Below are 25,240 nucleotides of genomic sequence, written 5' to 3'. Positions count from 1 at the left end.
TCATTGACTTGGAAATCAATCTAGAGAAATTATTCAAATTCTAACTCAGAGTAATAAAGAAATAGAAACTATATAGAGGTAAATAAACATAGAAAATAGAGTGAGAAAGTAAACCTTAAATCTCAATGGAGTCCTGAAAAAAAAAAAAAACGGGAATGGCCAAGAAGTTCCAGGCTTGACTTAACACTGTTTTTGTCATGGTTCTCCTGGCCAAAGGGGATGGGTGTTAAGGAATCTGCTCACGTGATTGCGAGGACTGGCAAGTCTGAAATATGCGGGGCAGGGTGGCAGGCTGGAAACTCAGGCAAGAGTTGAAGTTACAATCTTGAGTCCAAAATTCACAGGGTCTGCCAGCAGGGTAGAACCTGGGGCAAAATTTCTGTGGCAGTCTTGAGGTGGATTCCTTCTTCTTCCAGGAAACCTGTTTTGCTCTTAAGGCCTTCAACTGATGGAATAGGCCCACCCACATTCTGGTGGGTAACCTGCTTTACTTAAAGTCTACTGATTCTAACTAGTAATGGTAAGCACATCACAAGATACCTTCACAGAGACATTTAGACTAGTGTTGGGCACCATAGTTTGGACAAGCCTGAGGGGCACCTGGACACAGAAGATTAATCACTACAGACACCAATACACTGATTTAAGAAATTCAAACAAGTCCCAAGCAGGCTAAATAAAAGGAGACTGTCACCTAAGACATAGTATACTGAAACTGCAGAACACCAGAAACAAAGATCACCAAGCCAGCCAGAGAGGAAAGAGCAACGAACTGACAAATGACATCTCATTGGTAACAATGATGCTAAAAGACAGTGGGTTATCTTCAGGTTGTTCAAAATAACTGCCAACCTGGAACTGTAGCCTGGGCAACATAAAAATGTTTTCAGACAAACATAACTTGAGAGAGTTTGCCATCAATAGACACTGAAGAAAATTCTGAGAGATTTATTTCATCTCAAGGTCTGAGGTGCAAGAAGCATGAAGAGCCCAGAGAGCAGGGAACTTTAAGCCCCTTCCCCTGCTCCGGGCACTGGTTCTGTGAAACTTGGCTGCTCGCTGACTATACTTTCCTAGCGTGTGCAGTGTGTCCTCCTGCTACCAAGCCCCTTTCCCGCTGGACAGCACACTCTCACTGTCCCCAGAGGTCTGAAGAACGCTCTTCCTGCTGGGTATCAGCAGCCTATGGATTGGCTGCCACCGGGCAGGTGTCGGGGCTGGTCCAGTCAGCTATGTGGACCAGGATGAAGTGACTCGCCCCCCAGTAATCAACAGAAGTCTGGACTAGAGGGGGTGGAGCTGCCCAAGGTGGTGGGGGTGCTGGAGGTTGAGGGAGGCTTCTTATGGAAATCTGCTCCTCTCTACCCTGCCTGAGGGTAGAGAAGACCTGTGTCCTTGCACAGCTCCATAACCTCCAGACATGCTACGCCTCTAAGGCCCTGTGACATTTAGGGCATAGGGCCCATGCTTTGGTTCTGGAGCTTTCTGTTTCATCCTAAGCACATCAGTTTACCTTGCTGAGCCTTAGTTTCCACACCGTAAAATGAGCCAAAAAACAACCCTCTGATAGAATTGTTACAATGATTAAATATGAATATTTACTAGCCTCTTGATAAATATGAACATCCTTCCTTCTTACCCCGCTGAAATTTTCATGTGTTTTCTCCCCTTTCTATAGAAGGGTGGCTCATATCAATAAGCCGCCAGAGAAAGGACAGATGTTTCAAAAGGAGTTTCCAGGTATTGGATATAAACCTGTGATGGTTCCCAGTTTCCCTGGTAACTTCCAAAGCCTATTTGGGGAGCAGGTGGCTAAGGAGGAACAATCTGTGCCATCAGGCCGCATCAGGCAACCTGCTGTCCACGTGCCCCATCCTCCTGCCACCACTCACTGCGTGGTCACACTGACCTGCCCCAGACAGGAGAGAGGGCCCAGCGCAAGCGCAGAGGGTCCTGTGGCCAGGCTTGTCTCATTCACTCTCATGGGCCTACCCAGGAGGCCCCTCCTTGTTACCTTTATTGCAGGGAAGGGGAAAATTGAGGCCCAGAGACACTGGGTAAGGAGCCCATACCCTTCCCCATCGTGTTCTGCTACACAGCTTTCCAGAGCAATGGCCAGCCTATGATTTAGAAGATGCATGGCTTCTCTTCCAATTTTATTGGAGACCCCGTTGGCTTGTGGTTACAAGTGCTGTGCTCCCCATTGACCACCAGGGGGTGACCGCACTGCAAATGGGCCTCCGCACAGATTTCCTGCCCTCAGGTTCCCGGAGGAAACTACTTGGGAGGGAAGCTACTTGTCATTTCTTTCACAGCCCAAAGACATTTTCCTATTTCTGCCTCATTCTCCACGTGTTTTTTCTTCAGAAAACGGACTTGATCAAGTAATAATTCCAGAAGAGTCAGCCGAGCTGGGTGCTGGGAGAGAGGACACACTGTTAGTCCCTATTTTATTAACCAGGACACACATAACTACTCATCAGACTGCATAACTGTTACCACACGGAACTGATTTAATTCCAGCCCATAGCAAGGAAGTTAACATTTGGGTTCCCGAGTTAGCCTTGCCCATGAGGCTTTTGAAAATCCTGAAAAAAGCTTGAAAAACCCAATGACACTCTTTAGGGTCTAGAAAGCCAGACAGGAGACAGTAGTTTGTCGCAGAAACATCTGGGCTGTCAGAGATCCTATGGGAAGGAGTCGTGTGTAGAGCAGGCTTCAAACAGCTGAGAGTGTGATCCTGACAGAAGCAAACTTTGAAACAACACCCCCTCCCCTACAACCACATGTGGGGACTGAGATCTTTTTGCAATCTCTCGGCACTCTTCTGTCATTAACCTTTGCTCAGTGCCCTGGAGCCCTCAGTAACAGCTGCCTCAGAGGCTCCCAAAGTTGCAGAGCTGTCTGTCCTCTGTGAGCTTCCGATGGTTGTGTGTCTGCTTTGGGTGGTTTTCTGCCTCCTCCTTCACACCAGGCAGTGACTCTCCAGTAATCCTCTTCCCTGCCCCTGCCAAGTTCCAAATTCCTTGGTCTTCGCTAAGGGAGGCATCATTCTACATTTCTTTTTTTTTTTTTTTTTAAGATTTTATTTATTTATTTGACGGAGAGAGACACAGCAAGAGAGGGAACACAAGCAGGGGGAGTGGGAGAGGGAGAAGCAGGCTCCCTGTGGAGCAGGGAGTCCAATGCGGGGCTCGATCCCAGGACCCTGAGATCATGACCTGAGCTGAAGGCAGACGCTTAATGACTGAGCCACCCAGGTGCCCTCATACTACATTTCTTAGACACCTTCCCACACACCAGGTGTGGCCTGCAATGTGAGGAGACCACCGTGGATAAGCCACAGTCTCTGCCTTTGGGAAATTCAAGTCCTGTGGGGACCCAGAAGGCAAAAAGTCCCAGGCAGGGATTCAGACCATGAGGGAAGTTACCACGAGGCACATGCCGGGATGGAGTGAGGGGGAGGGGGACAGAGCTCATCCAGGAGGATTGCCAGAGGACCTGGACTTCCCATAGATTGTGAGTAAAACAAGAGGAAACAGTGAGGTTCCTCAAAGTGAGGAACTGAGGGATCCTCCTCAGGATAAGTATTTGTGATGTCCATTTAGAGTGGTTGGGAGCCTTTTTTCCCTGGTCTGTCCTGCCTTCCCTGACACATTCCAGACAGGAGCTATGCTGCAGAGTCAGTAAAGCTTTGAGAGCTAGTGCGAGGCCCTCCTCAAGCCGGGTTCTGTCACCCTGGAACTGGTTCCTTGTTCCTTGCATTGCCCCATTAACCTTCTCCATCCCAGACAAGCCCCCAAGTCCATGGACACTCCTGCCAGCCCAAAGCGGGTACTGGGCCCCCCTCCCTGCCCCCTTGCCCACTCACATGAGCTCTAACCTTTCGGGTTAGGGGAGTATCAGAGCCAGTCATCTCTGGTTTCACATGGGCCAGCTATAATCACATGGACTTTGTCTGAACTAGCTTGTTGTGAAGAGAATGTGCAGAACCTAGCTGCCTGCAAAGTGAGCTCTGCAGGGTTCAGAGATTAGAGAACAGGGTGGGGTATAGACAGGGTCCGATCTGCACAGAGACTGGTGCCTGTAGGGCAGAACCGGAGACGGCGTGGCCAGGAATAACCTTTCCCTAAGCAGAGAGGGCCAAGATGAGGGGATCTGTAAGAAACTCTCTATCCATTGCACCCACACTCCCGACCATTCATGCAAGAAATTGCACATATCTTGAAGGGGAAGATACGGGTTTAATTAGGCCTTGGCCAGAGCTGAGAGGTCCCAGAGAAGGGGCCTGACAGGAAGTCCCGGTGTGGCCCTGGGGAAGGGATCTGAGCGCAGCCTTCTCTTGGGTGCCGGTGGCACCAGTCAGGGGGCCGTCCAACCCACAAACGTCGCTCCGACGGCTGTCCTGACTGCCGAGGGCCATCAGCCTTAGAACAGGGCTCCCTGACAACTGCCGTGTACTTCTTTGTTTTGTCTGTTCCTCCAGCAGGAAACCCCAGCTTCGGTAAAGCTTTGGCAGCCACGCTACCTCCAAGCCAAGCGAGGCAATGCCTTTCCCTGCCAGTGATTGGTTGAGGGGCGGGCACCTGACCCGATTACAGCCAATGAGGTCCAGGGAGACATGTGCTGGGCATGCTGGGAAAGACGCTGCCGCCTTGCTCTCAGAAGCTGGGGCGTGTGAGTGCTGGGGCTCTTCCTGCGTCTTTGTCCCTGCAGGAGCCGTGGGAATGAAGCTTGTGCAGAAGATGGCCTGACTGAGGGATGAAGAGAGAGGAAGCAAGGTCCGGGGAAGGCAAGTGGGGGCAGGGGGTGGCCCTTGAGCTAAAAATCAAACTGTACTTTAAGCAGGCCCCTCCCAGTCTCTATAGACTCTTCGCTTATGAGCCCCTAATAGGATTCCTCTCCTCACCCCCTCCACCCCCTTAAGTCAGTTAGAACTGGGTTGACTGGCACTTTTCCTGAAAAATTCTCAATTGCTGTGAGCCATAATGTTAAGCTCAGCTGTGGGGTGGTGAACGTGCTTTCCAGACTCCAGCGGGCCCCGAAGGAAGGGGGGTCCGCGGTCAGCGTGCCCGGTGCTGTCTCTCCTGCCAGATTGTGGGCATCTTGCAAGCGGGAGCCATGGTACTGGCACTCTGGGCACATGGGGGCAGGGAGTGGTCAGTAATGCCGCTGAACTGAAGGTTATAGGGAAGGAGGCCAGGGCAGACAGCCCAGGGTGGGGCCCCGTGTCAAGGCCCTGAGGCTGCTGGGTCATGGGCCCAGCTTTCCCACGGCACCAGGGTCAAAGTCTCTTTGAAACATCTCTGGCCTGCGCTGTAGGGGGCCTTAGCCTGAACACACACCCCAGCCCCAGCCCGGTCCCTCTTTCTTCCACTTTTACTTTCCTGAGCATTTCTGGCTGTCCTGACCCAGGGGCAGAGCAAATGAAGCCAGGCAGTGCTTTTTCCCAGTTTTGAGAAATTACCAAATACAGGAAAACATCCAGAAACTAAAAATAAAGCCCCAAAGAGCAGGCCGGCAGTGCCCCACAGCCAACTGCCAGCCCAGCCAGTATTGTGAAATCCTCAAGTTCCCTGCTTTGTTGACAAACTTCCCCAGTCCCAAGTGGAACTTTGTCCTGGGCAGAGCAAATGGGGCCCAAAGGAAGGAGACCGTGGTCTCTGACTTGTGTCCCCCCACCCCAGGCCGTGTCCCCTGTGTATGTGGGACAGGCATCAAGAGACTGGTGTGGAAGGCATCTTCACTCCAGCTCCCGTCCATCCCAGCCCTGGGCCCATACTTCACCATTCTTTCATCATTGAAAAAAACAAACAACTGTTTACACCCAGCACTGTGCTGGGGTCTGAGGATAAAATGGCAGAATATTTGCAAACCCTTCCCTGGTGGAGCCTATAATTTCCTGGAGACAAGGCATTAATAAAGTCAGTCACTCAAGAGTTTACATTTACAACCAGTGCTACAGCCACAAAAGTGAGGTCTGTTGTTCCGTGAGAACCTTTGGACAGGCCACATGACCTCAGGAGGCTTCCTGAGGGAGGTGGCATGTGAGCTGAACCTGAAGGATGAGTAGGAGTGAGCCAGGTAAAGGGCTGTGACACGAGAGGGAGACAGCACTGCCCAGAATCGGGCTAGATTGATGGGGCTTGGAGCCCGGAATCCTGCGCGCAAATGGAGGTAAAATGGGGAGGTCCTCTGAAGGCTTGGGCATAGCCTGAGAGCAGCAGGAAGCCACTGATGAGTGGCCTGTCAAGTCAGTGTTCTGAAAATGTCCCTCTGGCTGGAACATGGACACCAAGTTGGAGGGGGCCAGAAAGCAGAGAGGAGGTTGTTGTGGTCTGCTATTGCAGCATAGCAGTCCTTGGTCATTATTACATCTCACAGTGATGCTTGTGCGAGGTCTCTGGTGCCCTTGCAGTTAGACGGTGGCTGGGGTAGGAGTCAGCTAATAATTGAAGTTTATGGCAAATAGGGATGCTATATGGAGCCTCTGGAAAGCACCGATAAGAGAATCCTCATGGTCCAGGTTCTAGGAGTGTGGAGCATGTCTATATATAACCCTCTTCTGAAATATCTCCTCTCGCTTCAGGAAACAGCTCTGGCTTGCTGTTGGGCTTTGTTAGAGACTTAGCACCTAAGTATGGGATATGAGGTACTGAGCTTCCCAAATAATCTAGGTGTTGTTGGACACCCCCCTCCCCCGTCATAAGGTTGGACATGTGCAGCATCAATCTGTCATCAAATGGAAGTGGTAGAGTCCAAGCTCAGGCAGCTGCGGAAGATACAACTAAGCTGGATGAGCAGGTGACTCACATTCTTTTCACACCAATTCCAGTTGCATTGCCTCCTCTCTCTCAACCCACGGGCAAGGCTTCCTGTGATGGTCTTTGGGGTCAGTTTACTGAAGATGAAAAAACTCAAGCATGGTTTACAGAGGGGTCTGCATGATAGGATGCTGATACTTCCCCAAAGTTACAAGGCAGCATGACTCTCAGGGATGACCTTGAAGGTCAGTGGTAAAGAAAAATCTTCCCTGTGGCTAGAACTTTGGGCAATATGTTTGATTTTCTGGAGTGAGAGATGGCCAGAAGTATGAATCTACTGGTTATGGATTCATGAACAGTTGTTAATGGTTTGACTGTATGGCCAAGGACCTGGAAGGAACAGGAATGGAAGATTGATGTGATAGGGTTCTCCAGAGAACAGAACTAACATAGATAGGTAGATGGATGGATAGATAGATAGATAGATAGATAGATAGATAGATAGATAGATAGATTGATTTTTAAAAAGATTTATTTATTTATTTGAGACAGAACGCGCATATGTGCAGGGAGGGGCAGAGGCAGAGGGAAAGAGAGAAACTTAAGCAGACTCTACTGAGTGTGGAACCAACTTGGGGCTTGATCTCACGACCCTGAGATGAGCTGAGCTGAAACCAAGAGTCAGATGCTTAACCGACTGCATCACCCAGGTGCACAGATAGATAGACATTTTAAGGAACTGGCTCATGTGATTGTGGAGGCTTTGTGTGTCCAAAATCTAACAGGATAGGCCAGCAGGCTGGAGACTGGGAAGAGTTGCAGTTTGAGTTGAAAGGCCATCTGCTGGCAAAATTCCTTCTTGCTTGGAGTGGGGGTGGGTACCTATCAGTTTTTGTTCTATTAAGGCCTTCAGTGGATTGGACTATGGAGGGCAGTCTGCTTTACTCATACTCCACTGATTTAAATCTTAATTTCATCCAAAGAATACTCTCACAGAAACATACAGAATAATGTTTGACTATATTTCTGGGCACTGTGGCCAAGCCAAGTTGACACATAAAATTACCATCACAGGGCGCCTGGGTGGCTCAGATGGTTAAGCGTCTGCCTTCGGCTCAGGTCATGATCCCAGAGTCCTGGGATCGAGTCCCGCATCGGGCTCCCTGCTCCTTGGGAGCCTGCTTCTCCCTCTGCCTCTCTCTCTCTGTCTCTCATGAATAAATAAATAAAATCTTTTAAAAAAAAAATTACCATCACAATTGATGACAAGTCTAGAGAAGAGGTATGTGGATGGACCTCCCTGAAAGGACACAGACCATGAAGATAGTAGCGTACATGTGAATGCCCACCAAAAGGCATCCATTGCTGAGGAGACACTTAACGATAGGTGGACAAAATGACATACTCTGGATGTTAGCCTCTCTCCCCAGCCACCCTGGTGCTTGTTCAATGGGCCCATGAACCGAGTGACCAGGATGGCAGGAATAGGGTCCATGCATGGTCTCAGCAGTGTGCACTTCCTCTTACCAAGACTGACCTACCACTGCTGCTGAGTGCCTAATCTGCAGAGATCAGTGTTAATCCCTGATATGGCACCATTCCTTGTGGGCACCAGCTAGCCATCCGGCGGCAGGTGGATTGGATTACATTGGACCTCCTCCATCATGGAAAGGGCAGAGATTTGCCCTCACAGGACCCATATTAGTAAAGTTTAATGAAAAATACAACAGCAAAGGTTAATGGAAAACTACAGAAATCAAAAAAGGCAGGACAACTGAGGGCTCAAACCTTTTGGGAATGAGAGTTTAGGTCACTCCTTTAGGTAAAGAACCCTGACCAGTTGAGGTTCTCATTGAGGGCAGGGGAATACAGAGTGTGCAGTGAAAAAAGAAAGCTAGCAATATCGGTTACAACCTTGTGACAAACTACAGAAAGGAGAACTGTAGGAATTTTGCTGCTCTTTTTTTGGTTTTTGGTTTTTTTTCACTGATTTTTTAATCACTCTTTTCATCATCATAAGTATACTTTTTAATCCCCATCCCCTATTTTCCCCCATCCCCCTACCCCCCACCTCCCCTTTGGTAACCATCAGTTCTCTATAGTTAAGAGTCTGTTTGTTGGTTTGTCTTTTTTTTTCTTTGCTCATTTGTTTTGTTTCTTAAATTCCACATATGCGTGAGATCCTATATTTGTCTTTCTCTGACTCATTTCTAACTAACTCTTTAGCTCTATCCATGTTGTTGCAAATGGCAAGATTTCATTCTTTTTATGACTGAATAATATTCTATTATACACACAGGCATACCACTTCTTTGTCTAGTCGTCTGTCGATGGATACTTGGGCGGCTTCCATAGTTCGGCTGTTGTGAATAATGCTGCAGTAAACAGGGGTGCATATATTCCTTTGAATAATTTGTGGTTTTGTATTTTTTGGGTAAATACCCAGTAGTGCAATTACTGGATCATAGGGTAGTTCTATTTTTAATTTTTTGAGGAACTTCCATACTGTTTTCCCTGGTGGCTGCACCAGCTTCCATTCCCACCAGCAGTGCACGAGGGTTCCTTTTTCTCCACATCATCACCAACACTTGTTGTTTCTTGTGTTTTTTATTTTAGCCATTCTGACAGGTGTGAGGTGATGTCTCATTGTAGTTTTGATTTGCAGTTCCCTGATAATGAGTAATGTTGAGCATCTTTTGATGTGTCTATTGGCCAACTGTATGTCTTCTTTGGAGAAATGTCTGTTCATGTCTTCTGCCTATTTTTTAATTGGATTAATTGCTTTTTGGTTATTGAGTTGTATCAGTTCTTTGTATATTTTGGATTATAACTCTTTATTGGATATGTCATTGCAACTGTCTTCTCTCATTCAGTATGTTGCCTTTTAGTTTTGTTGATAGTTTCTTTTGCTGTGCAGAAACTTTGTATTTTGATGTAGTATTTCCTTTGCCTCAGGAGACAAATCTAGAAAAATGTTGCTATGGCTGATGTCAGAGAGATTACTGCTTGTGCTCTCTTCTAGGATTTTTATGGCTTCAGGTCTCACATTTAGGTCTTTAATCCATTTTGAGTTTATTTTTGTGTATGGTGAAAGAAAGTGGTCCAGTTTCATTCTTTTGCACGTGGCTGTCCAATTTTCCCAACACCATTTGTTGAAGAGACTGTCTTTCCCATTACATGTATTTTCCTTCTTTGCCAAAGATTAATTGGCCATATAATTGTGGGTTTATTCCTGGGTTTTCTGTTCCATTCCATGGATCTATGCGTCTGTTTTTATGCCAGTACCATACTGTTTTGATTACTACAGCTTGTAGTTTAACTTGAAATCTGGAATTGTGATACCTTCAGTTTTGCTTTTCTTTTTCAAAATTGCTTTGGTGTTCGACATCTTATGTGGTTCCATACAAATGTTAGGATTGTTCTAGTTCTGTGAAAAGTTTTTCTTATTTTCTATTTGATCATTACATTTGGACATGCTAACCATTTGTTCCTCTCTCCTTCCCAGTTTTCCTTTATACACAAGTTATCAGAACTTAATTTTACATTTTAGGCAACAGAATATTCTAATCCAGGGCTGGCACTAAATTTGTGATGGATACCGTGACTCTTGGGGAAAGGGTGAGAACTTCTTTACTCCTAGGAAGCATAACCTCATATTAGATAGCAATCAAGAGTTGTTTTGTTGATGTACAGAATTTAAATATGTGTCAAGGGTGAATATGGAAGCAGAGTAGTCAAAGGGTTGGACTGTGCCAGTTACCTATTTATTGCTTGTCAGCTCCAGAGTCACCTGTTTTGCCTACTCTGTAAAAACGGACCCAAGCCCTTTAAATATTTTCTCCTTGCCAGCTGACCCTGAAACATCGTCTGCAGAGGGCACTGGAGAGACATTCCAGGAGGACAGGGTTTTGCTTCCTGGCGTCAGCATTCTCACTAGACAGCCTCTCCGGCAGCAGGATCCCGCTGCATTCCCCACTTCCGCAGTGCCCGGCTCCTGCAGTACGTGGTACCAGCAGCACCTGCGGCCAGCAGCCTCCCGTGGCACCCCCTCGGCCAGGTGGCTTTGTAACAGAGTGCTTGCGGCAGAATGTTGCCAGTACCCTAGAGGGCGGATTTCAGGTGAGCTCCGGATTTCTAGTTCCAGCACTAAACATCTCTGCCAACTCCAACAAGGTCTGGATCTCAGCCCTGGCAGGTTTCTTCCTTGGCTGTTTCCTTAAGGGTTTGACTGCTCCTTGTATCTGATGCTTTTATATTCTTTAGAGTCTTACTGGGCAATCCCTCATGAAGCCAATCCCCTGTTATAGTTAATACTTCCTTATGTTAAGCTTAAATCTGTTCAAATTACCGTGTGATTTCTTTCCTGATTGGACCCAGACTGATACACTGTCTTGAGAGAGCCAAGAAGCGGCTGTACCACCTTTTATTACCTAGCTGTTACAGGCTGAATTGTGTCCTTCCAAAAGTCATATGTTGAAGTCCCAACCCCTAGTACCTCAGAACTGTATTTGGAAATAAGTCTTTTAAAGAGGTAATTAAATTAAAATGAGGCTGTTAGGGTGGGTGCTAATCCAGTGTGACTAATGTCCTCATAAGAGGAAAGTTGGACACAGACACAAGGGGTGCATGCACAGGGGGGCGACCATGTGAAGAGCCAGCAAGAAGGTGGTCATCTGCAGGCCAAGGAGAGAGCCCTGAGAAGAACCCAACCTGCTAACACCTTGATCTCAGATTTCCAGCCTCCAAAACTGTGAGAAAACAAATGTCTGTTCTTTAAGCCACCCGCCCTGATGGCAGCCCCAGCACACTAGTCCACTGGCCTTGGCAGTCAGGCAGGGTCATCTGCCACACTGTATTTAGTAGAAGGGAGTCACTAAGTTCAGCCCACAGAAAAGGGGATGGAAATTAGATACCTCTTATTGATGGAAGGAGCATCAGAGAATTTGTGGACATGTTTTAAAATCATCACAGAGGCATAGCAGGACTACCGCCAGGTAGGATATCTTAGTGGTTTGGCCTGGGATGCTGGGAAGTCTAACAATTCAGATTTGGAGAGGTACTGTTGCTAGGACATGAAGATGGGTTGGAAATGGAAGTGAGAGTGCGGGAAGGGCAAAGACTGAATTCTGGTTTGGGAACTGCCCAGCTGGACAGAAGCTCCTGACATCTCTGAGAGACGAAGACTGTGTTTGATGTGGAAAAATTGTAAGTTCAGTCTTGGACATGTTGTTTATGGTCCTTTCGAAACATCAGGATGGAGATGTCCAATAGTCAGTTGGGTTCATGTGAGACTTCATTCTATGGTGATAATTAAACCATCACACATGAGAAGGGTTGCCTAGGGATCCTACTGAGTGGGGAGAAGAGCAGTAAGAACCATGCCTTGAGAGATGCCAACATCTATAGGTTGGATGGAGGAATGTGAGTTTGAAAGAGACTTGAGATGGAGGAGGAAATTAAAGAAAAGTGTGGTGTGGGCAGAGACTTACCAGTTCAGATCATGTACAGCTGCAAGTAACAGGGATCCAAGATAACAGTGGCTTACAAAGAGATTTTTTCATTCACTTGAGTGAAAGACCAACACCCCCATCTGTAACCCCTAGCAACCATTAATCTGTTCTCTAGCTCTATAATTTTGAGATGTTCTACAAATGGTATCGTACAGAATGTGACCTTTTGAGATTGGCCTTTTTCACTCAGTATAATGCCCTTGAGATCCATCCAAGTTTTTGTGTATATCCAAAATTGGTTCCTTTTTATTGACAAGTAGTATTTCATGCTATGGATGTACCACATTTTGTTTAACCAGTCACCTATTGTAAAACACTTCGTTGTTTCCATGGTCTTAGCTATGACAAATAAAACTGCTATGAGCAATCATGTATAGGTTTTCATTTCTCTGGGATAAATGCCCAGGATTACAGTTTCTGGGCCATATGGTAAATGCATGTTTAGTTTTTAAAGAAACAGCCAAACTGTCTCCTAGAGTGGCTATAGCATTTGACATTCCCATCAGCAACGTGTAAGAGATCAGTTATCAGCATCCTCTCCAGCATCTGGTATTGCCACTGCTTTTTTTAAACTGTTCTAATAGTGCAGTGATATCTCATTGTGGTCTTAATTTGCATCCCGCTAATCTCTGTAGAGATGTTGAACATCTTCTCATGTGATTATATGCCATCTGTATAGTTTCTTCAGTGAAACATCTCTTCATGCCATTTATCCATTTCTAATTAGATTGGGTTTTTTCCTCTGTTGATTTTTCAGGGTTTTTCTTTTTTCTTTTTTCACTGAAGTGTAGTTGACACTATTTTACATTAGTTTCAGGTATACAACATAGTGATTCAACAAGTCTATATGCTGTGGGTTTTTTATATATCCTAGATATGAGTTCTTTGTCAGATATGTAGTTTGCAAATATTTTCTCCATGTCTATAGCTTGTTCTTTCATCCTTTTAACATCCTTTTGCAGAGCAAAAGTTTTTAATTATGTTTTTTCCCCCCTCTGTTATGCCTTTTGGGGTAATGTCTAAGAACTTTTCACTAAGCCATATGTCTCAAAGATTTTCTCTTATATTTTCTTCTAAAAACTTGATAATTTTACATTTTAAATTTAAATCTGTGATCCATTTTGAGTTAAATTTTATATAAGCTAGAAATTTAAGGCGAGGGTCAAGGTTCTTTTTTTCTTTTTTTGGGGGGGGGTCAAGGTTCATTTTTAAAGAGATGGATATCCAGTTGCTCCAGCACCATTTGTTGCAAGGAATATTCTTCCTCCATTGAATTGCTTTTGTTTCTTTCTCAAAAACCAGCTGGGCATATTTCTGTGGGTCCATTTCTGGGTTCTCTTTTCTGTTCCATTGATCTGTCTATTCCTCTACCAATAGCACACAATCTTGATTACAGTGACTACATAATAAGTCTTGAAATCAGGTTGACTGATTATTCTCACTTTATTCTTCTTTTGCAAAATTGTTGTAGCTATTCTAGTTCCTTTGCCTTTCAATGCAAATTTTAGAGTAGTCTTGTCTGTATGTACAAAAAATCTTGATGGGATTTTGGTAAGAATTGTATTAAACCTGTATATCAGTTTGTGGAGAATTAACATCTTCACTATGTTAAGTCTTCCAATCTGTGAATGTGACGTGTCTCATTATTTATTTTGATCTTTGATTTTTTTTATCAGTGTTTTATAGTTTTTAGCATACAGGTCCTGCACATGTTTTGTTAATGTTAAGATTTGCACCTAAGTATTTCTTTTTATTTGAGCAAATAGTATTATATTTTAAATTTCAGGATGCACATTTTCATTGCTAGTATATAGAAATACAGTTGATTTTTTCTATGTTGATCTTGTACTCTGTGACCTTGCTGAATTCACTTATTATTCCCAGGAGGTATTCCCCGCTATGGATTTTCTGTGAAGACAACCATTTCATCTGCAAAAAGGGATAATTTTATTTCTTCCTTTCCAATCTGTATGCTTTTTATTTCCTTTCATTGCCTTACTGCACTAGCTAGAATTTACAGTACTATGATGATTAGGAGTGGTAGCAGGGTGCCTGGGTGGCTCAGTCCATTAAGTGTCCAACTCTTGATTTCGGCTCAGGTCAGGATCTCAGGCTCTTGAGATGGAGCCTGGAGTCACACTCTGCACTCGGAAGGGAGTCTGCTTAAGTTTCTCTCTCTTCCTCTGCCCCTTCCCCCACTTGCACAATGAATCAATCATTCTTTAAAAAAAAAAAAAAAAAGTGTTAGGAACTGGCATTCTTTCTTCCCAATTCCAGGGGGAAAGCATTCACGTTTTCACTATTAACTATGATGTTAACTGTAGGCTTCTTGTTAGATGTTCTTTATCAAGTTGAAGAAGTTCCCTTCTGAGTTCTCTGAGAGTATTTGTCATGAATGGATGTTGAATTTTGTCAGATTTTTTTCTACATTAATTGATATGACTTTGTGATTTTTTTCTTTAGCTTATTAGTATGGTGGATTATACTGAGTAATTTTTGGATATTGAACATGCCTTGCATTCCTGGAATAAACCCCGTGTGGTCATGGTAGGGAATTATCTTTATATATTGTTGAATTATATTTGCTAATGTTTTGTTAAGGACTTTTGCATCTGTATTTGTGGGAGATATTGGTTGTAGTTTCCTTTTTTGTACTGTCTTTGTTTTCTGGTATCAGGGTAATACTGGCTTCATAAAATGAATTGGGACATGTTCCTTCCTATTCTATTTTCTGAAATAGATTATGTAGAATTGGTGTTCATTCCTTAAACATTTGGTAGAATTCTCCAATGAAACCATCTGGGACTGGATGTTTCTTTTTCAGGAGTTTTTAAGTTACAAATTCAATTTCCTTAATAGATACAGTGCTATCCAAATTATCTTTCATTTTGGGTGAATTGTGATAGGCTGTATTTCGGTCCATTTCATTGAGGTTGTCAAATTTATGTGTGTAGATTTGTTCATAGTATCCTATTATCTTTTTGACCATGGTCTTTAATGACATCACCTGTTTTATTCTCGTCCAGAAGCAGAAGTCCTCTCCTTGGCATTTGGAAGGTGCAGTCCCAAACCTCTGCCTAAGTTATGAGTTCCCCTGTCTCCCTGTTACCCTTCAGTCTTTCTGGCTTATCCTTACATGATGGGTCTCCTGACTGGGGTTTATGCCAGGCTCTCTTTACCACATTCCTCCTGATCATACTTAGCCTCACAAGTTCCATTTCCATCAGTATGCTGACCTCTACCTTCGAGCTAATGCCCTAAGTTCCAAGACCTGTGTCTCCAACTGCCCACCCTGCAGTGCTCCTTGACTGTGTCACAGGCACATTAAATATAACCCATCCAAAACTGAGCTCACCATCCTCTCCCCAGACCTGCTGCCCCTCTAGACCCCTCGTCTCCATGAATGGCAGTGCCATTTACCAGCCAGAGCCCTAGGAGTAGGCCTTGGACCTCCTCCCCCCTCCGCTCCCACCTCCTGTCATCATCATTGAAGGCTGTCAGTTCTACCTTCTAAATATCTCTGGATTCTCCCGTCTCTGCCACACACCAAGCCACCTACACCATTGCTGTCACCTGTACCACTCGTATCTAGACACTTCGCCTTGGAGGAGTGGCCGGGCAAAAGTTCTCAAATGCAAGTCTAACCGTGGCACATCCCCTGTGAGGCCTCCTGTTTCCTAAGATAAGGCTCAAACTCTTTCTTGGGACAAGTAAAACCCTGGATGATCTGGTCCAGGGTTAAGTCCTGGGCATCTTGCGCAGAGCCCTTTATGTGTCTCCATATGCCAGAGGCCTACAATCCTACTGGATTATGACTGCCTGTTTAATTAAACCACCTGTGCACTCGAATGCCTGTTCTTTGATGCTAGAGGTTATGCTTCCCACTATCCTGCCCTAGGCCCAACACAGTGCATGTGAAGACAAGGCTGCTTGAGAATGGGAGTAAAGGGCTGCCCTTGGGGTCCAGAATGCTGGTTCCACTACTCACGCTCCTTGTGTCACCTTGAGCAAAGCACTTCTGCCTCGGGTTTCCCATATGTAAAATGGGTGCAATCATTCCTCCTCTTCTCAGTGATATATCAGAATAGGAAGACAAAAATACTCGTCGTTGTGAACCAGGACGCCATAATTTGGTCTCCTCCACTCTTTTCCCAATAATCAAAATGGTGCCTGGCCCGAAGCAGGGCCCGACGCAGGTGAGGCTAGCGAGGAGCCCAGAGCGCAGATTTTCAGGAAGCACTTACTGCCAGATTCATGCAGGTGCGAGGAGCCCCGACTTTGAGTAGCGGGGACTGGCCTCGGGCGGCGGTTGGTCTCACCTGCGTCGGCCGGCCTCACCCACGTCGGCCCCGCCCAGACGCCTGAAAAAACCCGAGAGGCTACCTGCCCTCCAGCGCTAGGCCCGCCCCCTCCGTGACTTGACTTCCGGGATAGAATGAGGCGCCCTTCTATTGGCTGCCGTTCTCTGGCGTCACCAAGGAGCGCCCGCCTGTGCGAAAGTCTTCGTGGAGCAGCTGGGCGCGCTACTCCTGCAGATCCTCGGGCGAGTCGGTTTCCAGAACGCGGTGCAGGTGTCTAGGCGCCTGCTGACCTTGGCCCCCCAACCCCGTGAGCCCGCGCCCGACAGCTCAGGGCACCCGGCAAGACCGGCCGCCGCAGCCAGGTAGCTTGGAGTTGTGCGCCGGGCCGGGTCTCAGCCTCCCTCCAGGTCTTCGGCTGAGGTCAGGACTGGACCGGGATCCCGGGCTGCAGCGACCACAGGGACCCGGCGGGCGGGCCCTCGTGAGTGCCGGAGACAAAGCTGGGGGACTGGTGCGGGGTGCCAAGCAAGTGGGTGGTGGGACACAGTCCCACGTCTCTCAAGCTGCGATGCTTGTGCTGTTTCCACCTCGAATCTCTGCCTCTTTCCTTAAGGACCCTTTTCCAGGAGTTGAATTGAGCTCGTGTTCTGTTGCATCGTAACTACCGCAGAAGCACCAGGGCCACTTTCTGCTACTTTGGCAGATGATTTCTTTAAGCCTCATTGCCCGCTTCTGTAAAATGGGATGTTGTACCTGAGGGAATTGCTGTAGGGCAGAATGAGAACCTGAATGTGCCTGTCATGTGGGAAGGGCATAGTCAGTGGGGCCTGGGGTTATCTTGGAAAGCAGGTGACCAGCCATATCCCTGAAGCGGCAGCCAGCATATGACCAAGTTTTCCCAGGCTGACAGAAGACAGGGTGTCAGTGGGCCTCTAGGAGATATACTGAAGTCCAACCCCCACCACCTCTAGGACACTTTAGCCCAAGCCAAGAATTTCAGTGTCACCTGGACTTGGATTCAAGTGTCAGCTATTTTCTCTCCTTGGGAACTTGGGCAGATCCCTTCATCTTTCTGAGCCTTGTTTTTTTCATCTGTAAAATGGAACTAACAGTACCTACCTTCCACAATTGTCAAGAGAATTCAATCAGACATTGTAGGTAAAGCACTTAAAATAAGACCTGGCATTCAGTGGGAGCAGTAACTATTTATTCAGTGTGTAGAGTGTCTGAATGCATGCATTTTGGCTTGAACAGATTTTTGACAGTAGCATGGCTGTGTGAGACAGGAGGGCGGAAGTTTCAAAGCTCCTGGTTTTCTGGTTGAACTCCTTGGCCACTACAGTGGTCAGATCAGTGACCTGGGTCTTTAACTGAATATGGCAAATTGAACCATCAGGGTGAGGACCAGGAGTCTGGGACTACCTCCACGTGCCTGAGCATAAAGAGTTACTTTTTAAAGCAAGGACCCATGCAGGGCAGGGACTGTTTGGAATGAAGGTCAGGCTTAGATTAGAAACAAAACAAGAGAATGGGGTTTGTCTTTGAGTAAAGCCTAGAACTCAAAACAGGACCTGAGCCCTGTTGAAAGCTTCTGAGTGATTTGAGAAGGGAAGACACAGCCATGCTGACAATCACCAAGCTTTTCCAAGTAGTGAAAAGTCAAGCCGCCGCTCCTGGCATTTGTTGATTCAGCAGAGTGTAGTGTAGAGCCTTCTGTGCCGGGCACAGTGCTGGGCACTGGGGACTGAGCAGTGAGAGACAGACGTAGTCCTGGAACCCAGAGAGGAGATAGCCCAGTGATGCCTGTCAGGCTTAGGCCCTGCCCTTTGTCTGCAGCCTCTTCCCTCAGGGAGCCTGAACTGCAGCAGGAGAAGCTAATTACTGTCTGGAGAGGTTTGTGGGGGCTGCTCTTAGAAGGCTAGGGTAGCCTGGTAGGGCTTTTGGCTTGGTAATATATTTCAGTAGAAGGGTGAAAGGATCAAACTGGCATTTAAAAAATTGCCTGTGACAGCTGTGAAGCCAGTTTCACCAGTGGTCACTTGTCCATGCAGGGCCCCACTCTTAGCTAAGTTCTAGTCCTGCTTATTTTAGCCCAGCCCAGCTCAGCTCAGCATCACTTCCTCAAGAAAACTAGACAAAGGCAGGACCGTTTATCTTCACAGCAGTAGTCCCACTTGCTGGATCTTCTTACGCCATCAGTCGTTAGTCTGCCCTGAGAGCAGGGTGGCAGGGCCGGGCGGGTCAGTGCTTCGGCAGTGCCAGCTACAGCGGGAGCCTGCGGAAGGCACCGGCTGAAGGAACGCCGGAACCCCTGCCATCTAGGTCAGTGCCTGGCATGAAGTAGTCACTCCGCTAGAAATGTTTCATTACACGCATTGAATTGAGCAAAAAAATCACCTGATACAGTGTAACAGGGTGAAATAACTAATAAATGTGTACCACTTCCAGGACTGTGCTGTGCCAGGAATGGCTGATGGCGTGAGAGGGCTTGGGCTGCAGCTCGGGGAACTCTGTGGACCCCGATGGTGGTTTCTGTTCCCTCTGTCCCCTAGGACCCACGGTTTTCTTCATAGGTTCTGATGCTGGTCTCCTGTAGAAGGTTGCTCACAACTCTGCTGCAGGCTCAGAAGTGGCCCTTTCAACCCTCCAGAAATATGAGACTGGTGCAGTTCCAGGCACCCCACCTGATGGGACCTCACCTGGGCTTGGAGTCAGGGAATGGCGGGGGGGTCATCAACCTCAACGCCTTTGACCCCACACTGCCCAAGACGATGATGGAGTTCCTGGAGCAGGGAGAGGCCACTCTCTCAGTGGCAAGAAGGTAAATCAGCAGGCAGCTACAATGGCTGCCCTGCTACCCACCCCTTCCCACCCCCATCCCTGCCCTGGGAAACAGTTAGCTGGTAACTCTTGCAGGTCAGCAGAGTAACCCTACCTTTCCTTTCTCACCTCTTCTCTTAGTGAAGAGCCTTAGAAATCTTGTATGACAACATCCTCAGGCCCAGGGATGGTGATTAACTATCTCAAGGCCACACATTCGGTGATGGGGCCGGAAACTCTGCTTCATCACTCTGCCTTCCCCAAGGGACTAAGTTCCTGTCTGCCTGAGAAGTCTGGGATCTGGGGTCCTAGGAGGCATCTTGGGAAGCTTGGGGGAGTCTTTGGATGCTTGGCTCCTTAGAAGAGAGAGGACTGCAAAGAGGTATTCCTAGAGATGGTTCTTGGGTTTGGGCTAGATTAGGTAGGGACTTCCCTGAAGCCAGCAGCCGTATGGAATCTGATGAACAGTAAATTAAGAACCACTTTGAGTTATTTGTACATATTAAACTGGCACAAATACAAACGTTTGAGAGCACACAGTATTGGTAACAGTATCTTTCCGATACGGTCGTAGTCTCCCAAGATTGCACACTACTTCCATGTCCCTCATCAGGTAATTGGGTGTATCTGTACTGTGCAGGTCACAGTCCTGTCAGAAAAGGGGAAAGGTATCTACTGCTACACAGAGGTCTCCAAAAAATACGTATTTTTTTAAAAGGTGTATTTGGTGTGCTGTCAGTTGTGTAAGAAAGGACAAGAGGAGAAGAGTATGTGGAGAGCACCGTGGAGAGCTACGCGGGCCCTGGCAGCTGTGTGCGAGGATGGAGCAGGGGCAGGAGAGAGGCCTTTCCGGTCTTCTCATGTGCACCTTTTCAGTTCCCCTACATGACATGTATTACCTAATGGGGGAAAGGAAATCAACACTGGATAAAAAATAAACAGTGCTCTGATATCAAAGGATAATAGCTGGGTTTGGTTTGCACACTGATTGTGATGTTTGATAGATCTAGAAAATATATTTGAAAAAGCACAACTTGTAGCTGCTGCAGTACCTCCCCAGCATGCCCAAGGGCTGCTGGCCTGCTCCTAATCAGTCCCTCTCTCCTGCTCTGGTCTCTGCAGAGCTCTGGCTGCCCAGTTGCCAGTCCTACCACGGTCAGAGGTGACCTTTCTGGCCCCAGTCACGCGGCCAGACAAGGTGGTGTGTGTGGGAATGAATTATGTGGACCACTGCAAAGAGCAGAACGTTCCAGTGCCAAAGGAGCCCATCATCTTCAGCAAGTTTGCCAGCTCCATCGTGGGGCCCTACGATGAGGTCATCCTCCCACCGGAGAGTCAGGTCAGTGCCTCCTCATAGGCCCCCAGTCGCCGGCCCATCACCAGGGTGCTCAGCACTCAGCAGCCAGCCTAAAGGAGCTACCTGTTGCTTAGTAGTGCATTTAGTAGAAACTACAGGGGATTATACTGTGTAAGGCTAGTCTCAGGGAAAAAAAATTAACGTATTTTTTACTGACTGCAAAAATAATACACTCTAATTGTAGAAAAAGAATAAAATTCAGGATGCATCTTCTAAGAGTAAGTACAACGTCCTACATGACCATAATAACCACTATCACCACTAAGAAAATTAACATGAATAATACCTAATATATAGTCCAACTGAGAATATTCCCATTTGCCCCCAAAGATGACTTAATTTGGGTTGTTTTACTTTTTGTTTGTTGAACCAGGATCAGTCAAGGCCACGCAGTGTACTTGGTTATGTCTCTTTAGTGCTTTAATCTAGAACAGGGATCTGCAGACTTTCTCAAAGGGTCAGTCAGTAAAAGACTCTGAAAGCCACAGGGTGTCTGTTGCAACAACTCATCTTTGCCCCTGTCGTGTGAATGTAGCCGTGGCTGATACATAAAGGAGTGAATATGACTGTGTTCCAGGAAAGCTATTTATAAAAGCAGCCAGGAGGTCGATCGGGCCCGTGGGCCATAGTTTACTGAATTCTGATATCAAACAATCCCCTTGCCATTTTCTTTCATGACACTGACTTTTGGAAGAATCCTGGCAGTTTGTCTTAGCATATCCCACACTCTTTTTCCTCATTAGATTTGAGTTAAACATTTTTTGTCAAGGATTCTATATAGGTGTTAGTTCATTTGGACTGCTGTAACAAAATAAACCACAAAAATTTCTCATAGTTCTGGAGGCTGGGAAGTCCAGGATCAAGGTACCGATACATTTGGTGCTTGGGGAGAGCCGGCTTCCTGGTTCACAGACGGCTCTCTTTTCGCTGTTTTCTCACATGGTAGAAGGGGCAAGGGAGCTCTCTGGGATCTCTTTTATAAGGGCACTAACCCTATTCATGAGAGCTTCGCCTTCATGACCTAGTTACTTCCCAAAGGCTCTACCTCCTAATATTATCACATTGGGGGTTAGGTTTCAACATACGAATTTCAGGGTAGGGGGCACATTCAGTCTGAAGCAACAGATGTGTATTGCACCCCATTGGGAGGCTTATGTCAGATGGTCCTAAAGTTTGATCACTTGGTTTACTTGATGTTGACCAGATCTCATCGGAAAGGTGTATTTCACTGTGGTAATTAATAAGCAGTCTACAGGGTAGGAATTTGAGACCCTGTGGACTATCTTATTGCCCCACAGCTTTTCATCCAGGGATCCTCACCTGAATTCATTATTGTATTGGGGGTTAGAAAAAGGTGATTTTTCTATCATTCCTTCTTACTATCTGGCATTCTGTGAAGAAAAGCTACCTCCCTTCTTTTTTTACTCCTGTCCCTTTAGTAGCACTGTGTATTCCTGATTTTCATTTTTATCCAGTATGTTATAGTCCATCACTTATATTCTGATATTCAAATCGTCTCAATTTGGCCGGTGGGTGGCTTCAGGTTGGCCCCAGCCCTGTCACTTTCTCAGTACTTCCTTGCTTTCTTGCCAAGATATTTCAGGCTCATCTTGTACTGTCTCAGACCTGGAATTAGCCATTTCCCCCAAGGAACCCATTTCTGTCTAGTGGGGACCAATGCTAGAGACCAAGATCAGGTGTCGGCCGTGCTCAGAGCAACTCTGGTTGTTACCATTAGAAAGAGCAGGCAATTTGAAAGGCTAAGTTGTATCTCTCTTATAGTTGCACTTTGCTGATTAAGGGAAAGGCTGTGCATGTTTTTTTCTGTGGTGTGCCCATTTCTTTTCATTTAAGTGAGTTAATACCTGAAAGCACTTAGGATGCTATTGGCACACAGTAGGGTTAGCTGTTATTACTTGGTATTCATTCTTTTTTGAAAGTATCGAGTGACTTGTAAATTCAGTGCCCAGACTCATGTTGCCTTTCTTAAAAAATTTATTTATAATCTCTACACCCAGCGTGGGGCTCGAACTCGCAACCCCAAGATCAAGTCACGTGCTGTACCAAGTGAGCGAGCCAGGCGCTCCCCACAGTGGGGAGCTGTGCGTGCACGCAGTGCTGCTGCCTGCCCCTGCCCACGTTTATGGGTCTACAGGCCACACCTCCCCCCGCCTTCACTACGTCTGGTTCATGGCGATTACAATTGTGGGCCCACAGCCAAGCCCCACGGTCAGAGACCTAGGCCCTAAAGCACGGTGTGCAGCCCCTCAGCATGGGAACAGGCCCTGGAGCCAGGTAGCTCACTGCTTCGTTCTCTACAGGAGGTGGACTGGGAGGTGGAGCTGGCTGTGGTCATTGGAAAGAAAGGCAAGCGCATCAAGGTAAGCTGGTAGAGATGCCAGCCGTCTCTGGCATTGGGAAGTGGACGGCGACTACCTGCTCCCTGCCTTATTCCTTGCCCATCTTCGGCTAGTTCTGGCGACTGACGTGGGATAAAGGCTTGGTTATGGGGGTTGGTCTCACCGTGATGAGCTAACTTCCAATCTGGCCAAATCCCCTGTCCCCTAAAGGCCACAGATGCCATGGCTCATGTGGCCGGCTTCACTGTGGCTCATGATGTAAGTGCTCGTGACTGGCAAATGAGACGCAATGGGAAGCAGTGGCTGCTGGGAAAAACCTTTGACACCTTCTGCCCCCTGGGCCCTGCCTTGGTGACCAAGGACAGCATAGCAGGTAGGTCTTGGGATAGCCCACATGGTGACTCTTCCTGCTCTTGCATGGACACAGCAGAGTAAATGAAAAGCCGTACTCAGGAAATTGGAATTTGGAGTTGCCTTTGAGAGCAAGTCTCACCCTAGGCCATGAGTTCCGCAGGCCTCCTTCCATGTCCCTCACTACAGAGGTGGTAGAACTTCCTCTAGCTGCCACTGTCCGTGAGTGTCTTTAAGTTGGCAGGAAGCAGAAGTAATGGCTGCCAGAAGCCCATGCCTTTTCCCCAGGAAGGGAGAGGGGAGAGCACAGCGGCCCCTCCACAGCCAGTGGTACCAGGGCAGCACCCGTTCTAGGCAGCACGGTGAGCCAGGAGGAAAGCCCGTCAGCCAGAGGGCAGAGCACAGCCATCTGGGTGGGGGTGTGTCCATGCAGCCCAGCTTTACACCACCCTGTGCAGCCGTCAGTGAAGTGAAATTGTGTTTCCGCTGCTCTGAGGGGGGTGTGAGTGTATAAAGCAAAAAAGACGAAGGTGCTCATTAGCCAGGACACTATTAGGTAAGCTGTCCCCTGCCGTCAGGTGCAGGAGGCGTCCGTGCCCGTCTGGCTGGTTACCCTGCTGGAGTACAGATACCCAGTCGTTTTTATATCTGCAGCTGTCAGCCTCTGCTGTGGCTAGAGGAGGGTCTGGGACATTCCCTCCTTCACCCACCCCAGTGACCACTGGCAGACGCTCTGCTAGGTGGTAGATGCAGGGAGACCTGAGGACGCCAATGTCCATACAGAAAGTTCCAGGGTAGGGAGTGCTGAGTGGGCGTGAAGTGCCAGGAGTACATGCGGGGAGACTAGCAGACAGACCTTTCACCTGGCCAGTCACAAAGCCACCTTGTGCATTTGCTTTCTGAGTAAAGGGAGGGTTTTGGGGGAAAACAAGAACCCCAAGGTGGTGCTTTTACATTTTTCAGATCCACACAACTTAAAGATCTGCTGCCGAGTGAATGGGGAGGTGGTCCAGAGCAGCAATACCAACCAGATGGTATTTAAGACAGAAGAGCTGATAGCCTGGGTCTCCCAGTAAGTGGGATGGGGCCCTACTCCACACCCCCACCTGAGGCTGAGCTGAGCCTTCCAGCCCTGGCTCTGGCCACCTCGACCCCTGGTCTCACCTGTCTCTTCTGCCCCAGGTTCGTTACGCTTTACCCAGGGGACGTCATCCTGACTGGGACCCCCCCAGGTGTTGGCGTATTCAGGAAACCTCCAGTCTTTCTCAAGGTAGGTTGACTAAAAGGTGGAAAGGGAACAAGGACCCAGAATCCCTGGCAGGCTTGTGAAATCCAGGCCTGTATGAGGCCAAAGGACTAATGTCCTGATCTTCTCTGTTACAGAAGGGGGATGAAGTTCAGTGTGAAATTGAAGAACTAGGCATCATCATCAACAAGGTGGTGTGAGGGCTCTCCCCACAGGCCCTGGATTTAAGAAGTGGGGCATCCATTCTCTCCCAGGGCCAGCTGCCTCTTCCAGGTAGAGTGAGAGGAGAAGCTTGCTCTCCTCATCAATAAAATTCTCAGCCAAAGCAGCAGCTTGGCTTCTGCTACAGTTTGTTTTTTAGGGTTTTAAGGAACAAGACAGGGCATTCTCACAGGGTGGGGAAGGAGAGAACAGATACCCCAAAAAAGACACTTCTGGGCTTGGGAAAAAACTTGTCCAGTCCCCTTAACACACCAAAGGATGGAAAATGCAAGAGACGGCAAGAGCCAATGAAGCACAAAAGATTTTATA

At 47.2% G+C, this 25,240-nt stretch overlaps 1 protein-coding gene across 4 annotated transcripts; it reads left to right on the top strand.

Annotated features, from left to right (window-relative positions):
* The first annotated feature begins 10,673 nt into the window (after window positions 1–10,673).
* On the top strand, window positions 10,674–25,040 carry LOC118524625 (oxaloacetate tautomerase FAHD2A, mitochondrial). 4 transcript variants are annotated; one of them, XM_036074867.2, is made up of 8 exons: window positions 10,674–10,883; window positions 19,149–19,396; window positions 20,518–20,734; window positions 23,074–23,133; window positions 23,323–23,485; window positions 24,427–24,535; window positions 24,646–24,733; window positions 24,847–25,040. In XM_036074867.2, the coding sequence occupies exons 2-8, from the start codon at window positions 19,155–19,157 to the stop codon at window positions 24,907–24,909; spliced, it is 942 nt and encodes a 313-aa protein (XP_035930760.2). In that variant the 5' UTR covers window positions 10,674–10,883; window positions 19,149–19,154; the 3' UTR covers window positions 24,910–25,040. The 4 variants fall into 4 exon arrangements, with proteins under 4 accessions (XP_035930760.2, XP_035930765.2, XP_035930764.2 ...); XM_036074872.2 differs by having other exon boundaries at window positions 19,128–19,396; XM_036074871.2 differs by lacking the exon at window positions 10,674–10,883 and adding an exon at window positions 16,737–16,937.
* Window positions 25,041–25,240: the final 200 nt, after the last annotated feature.

The sequence above is a fragment of the Halichoerus grypus genome, chromosome 10, assembly GCF_964656455.1.
Source record: "Halichoerus grypus chromosome 10, mHalGry1.hap1.1, whole genome shotgun sequence".
Lineage (NCBI taxonomy): Eukaryota > Metazoa > Chordata > Mammalia > Carnivora > Phocidae > Halichoerus > Halichoerus grypus.
This window is presented reverse-complemented; position numbering and strand designations above follow the sequence as displayed.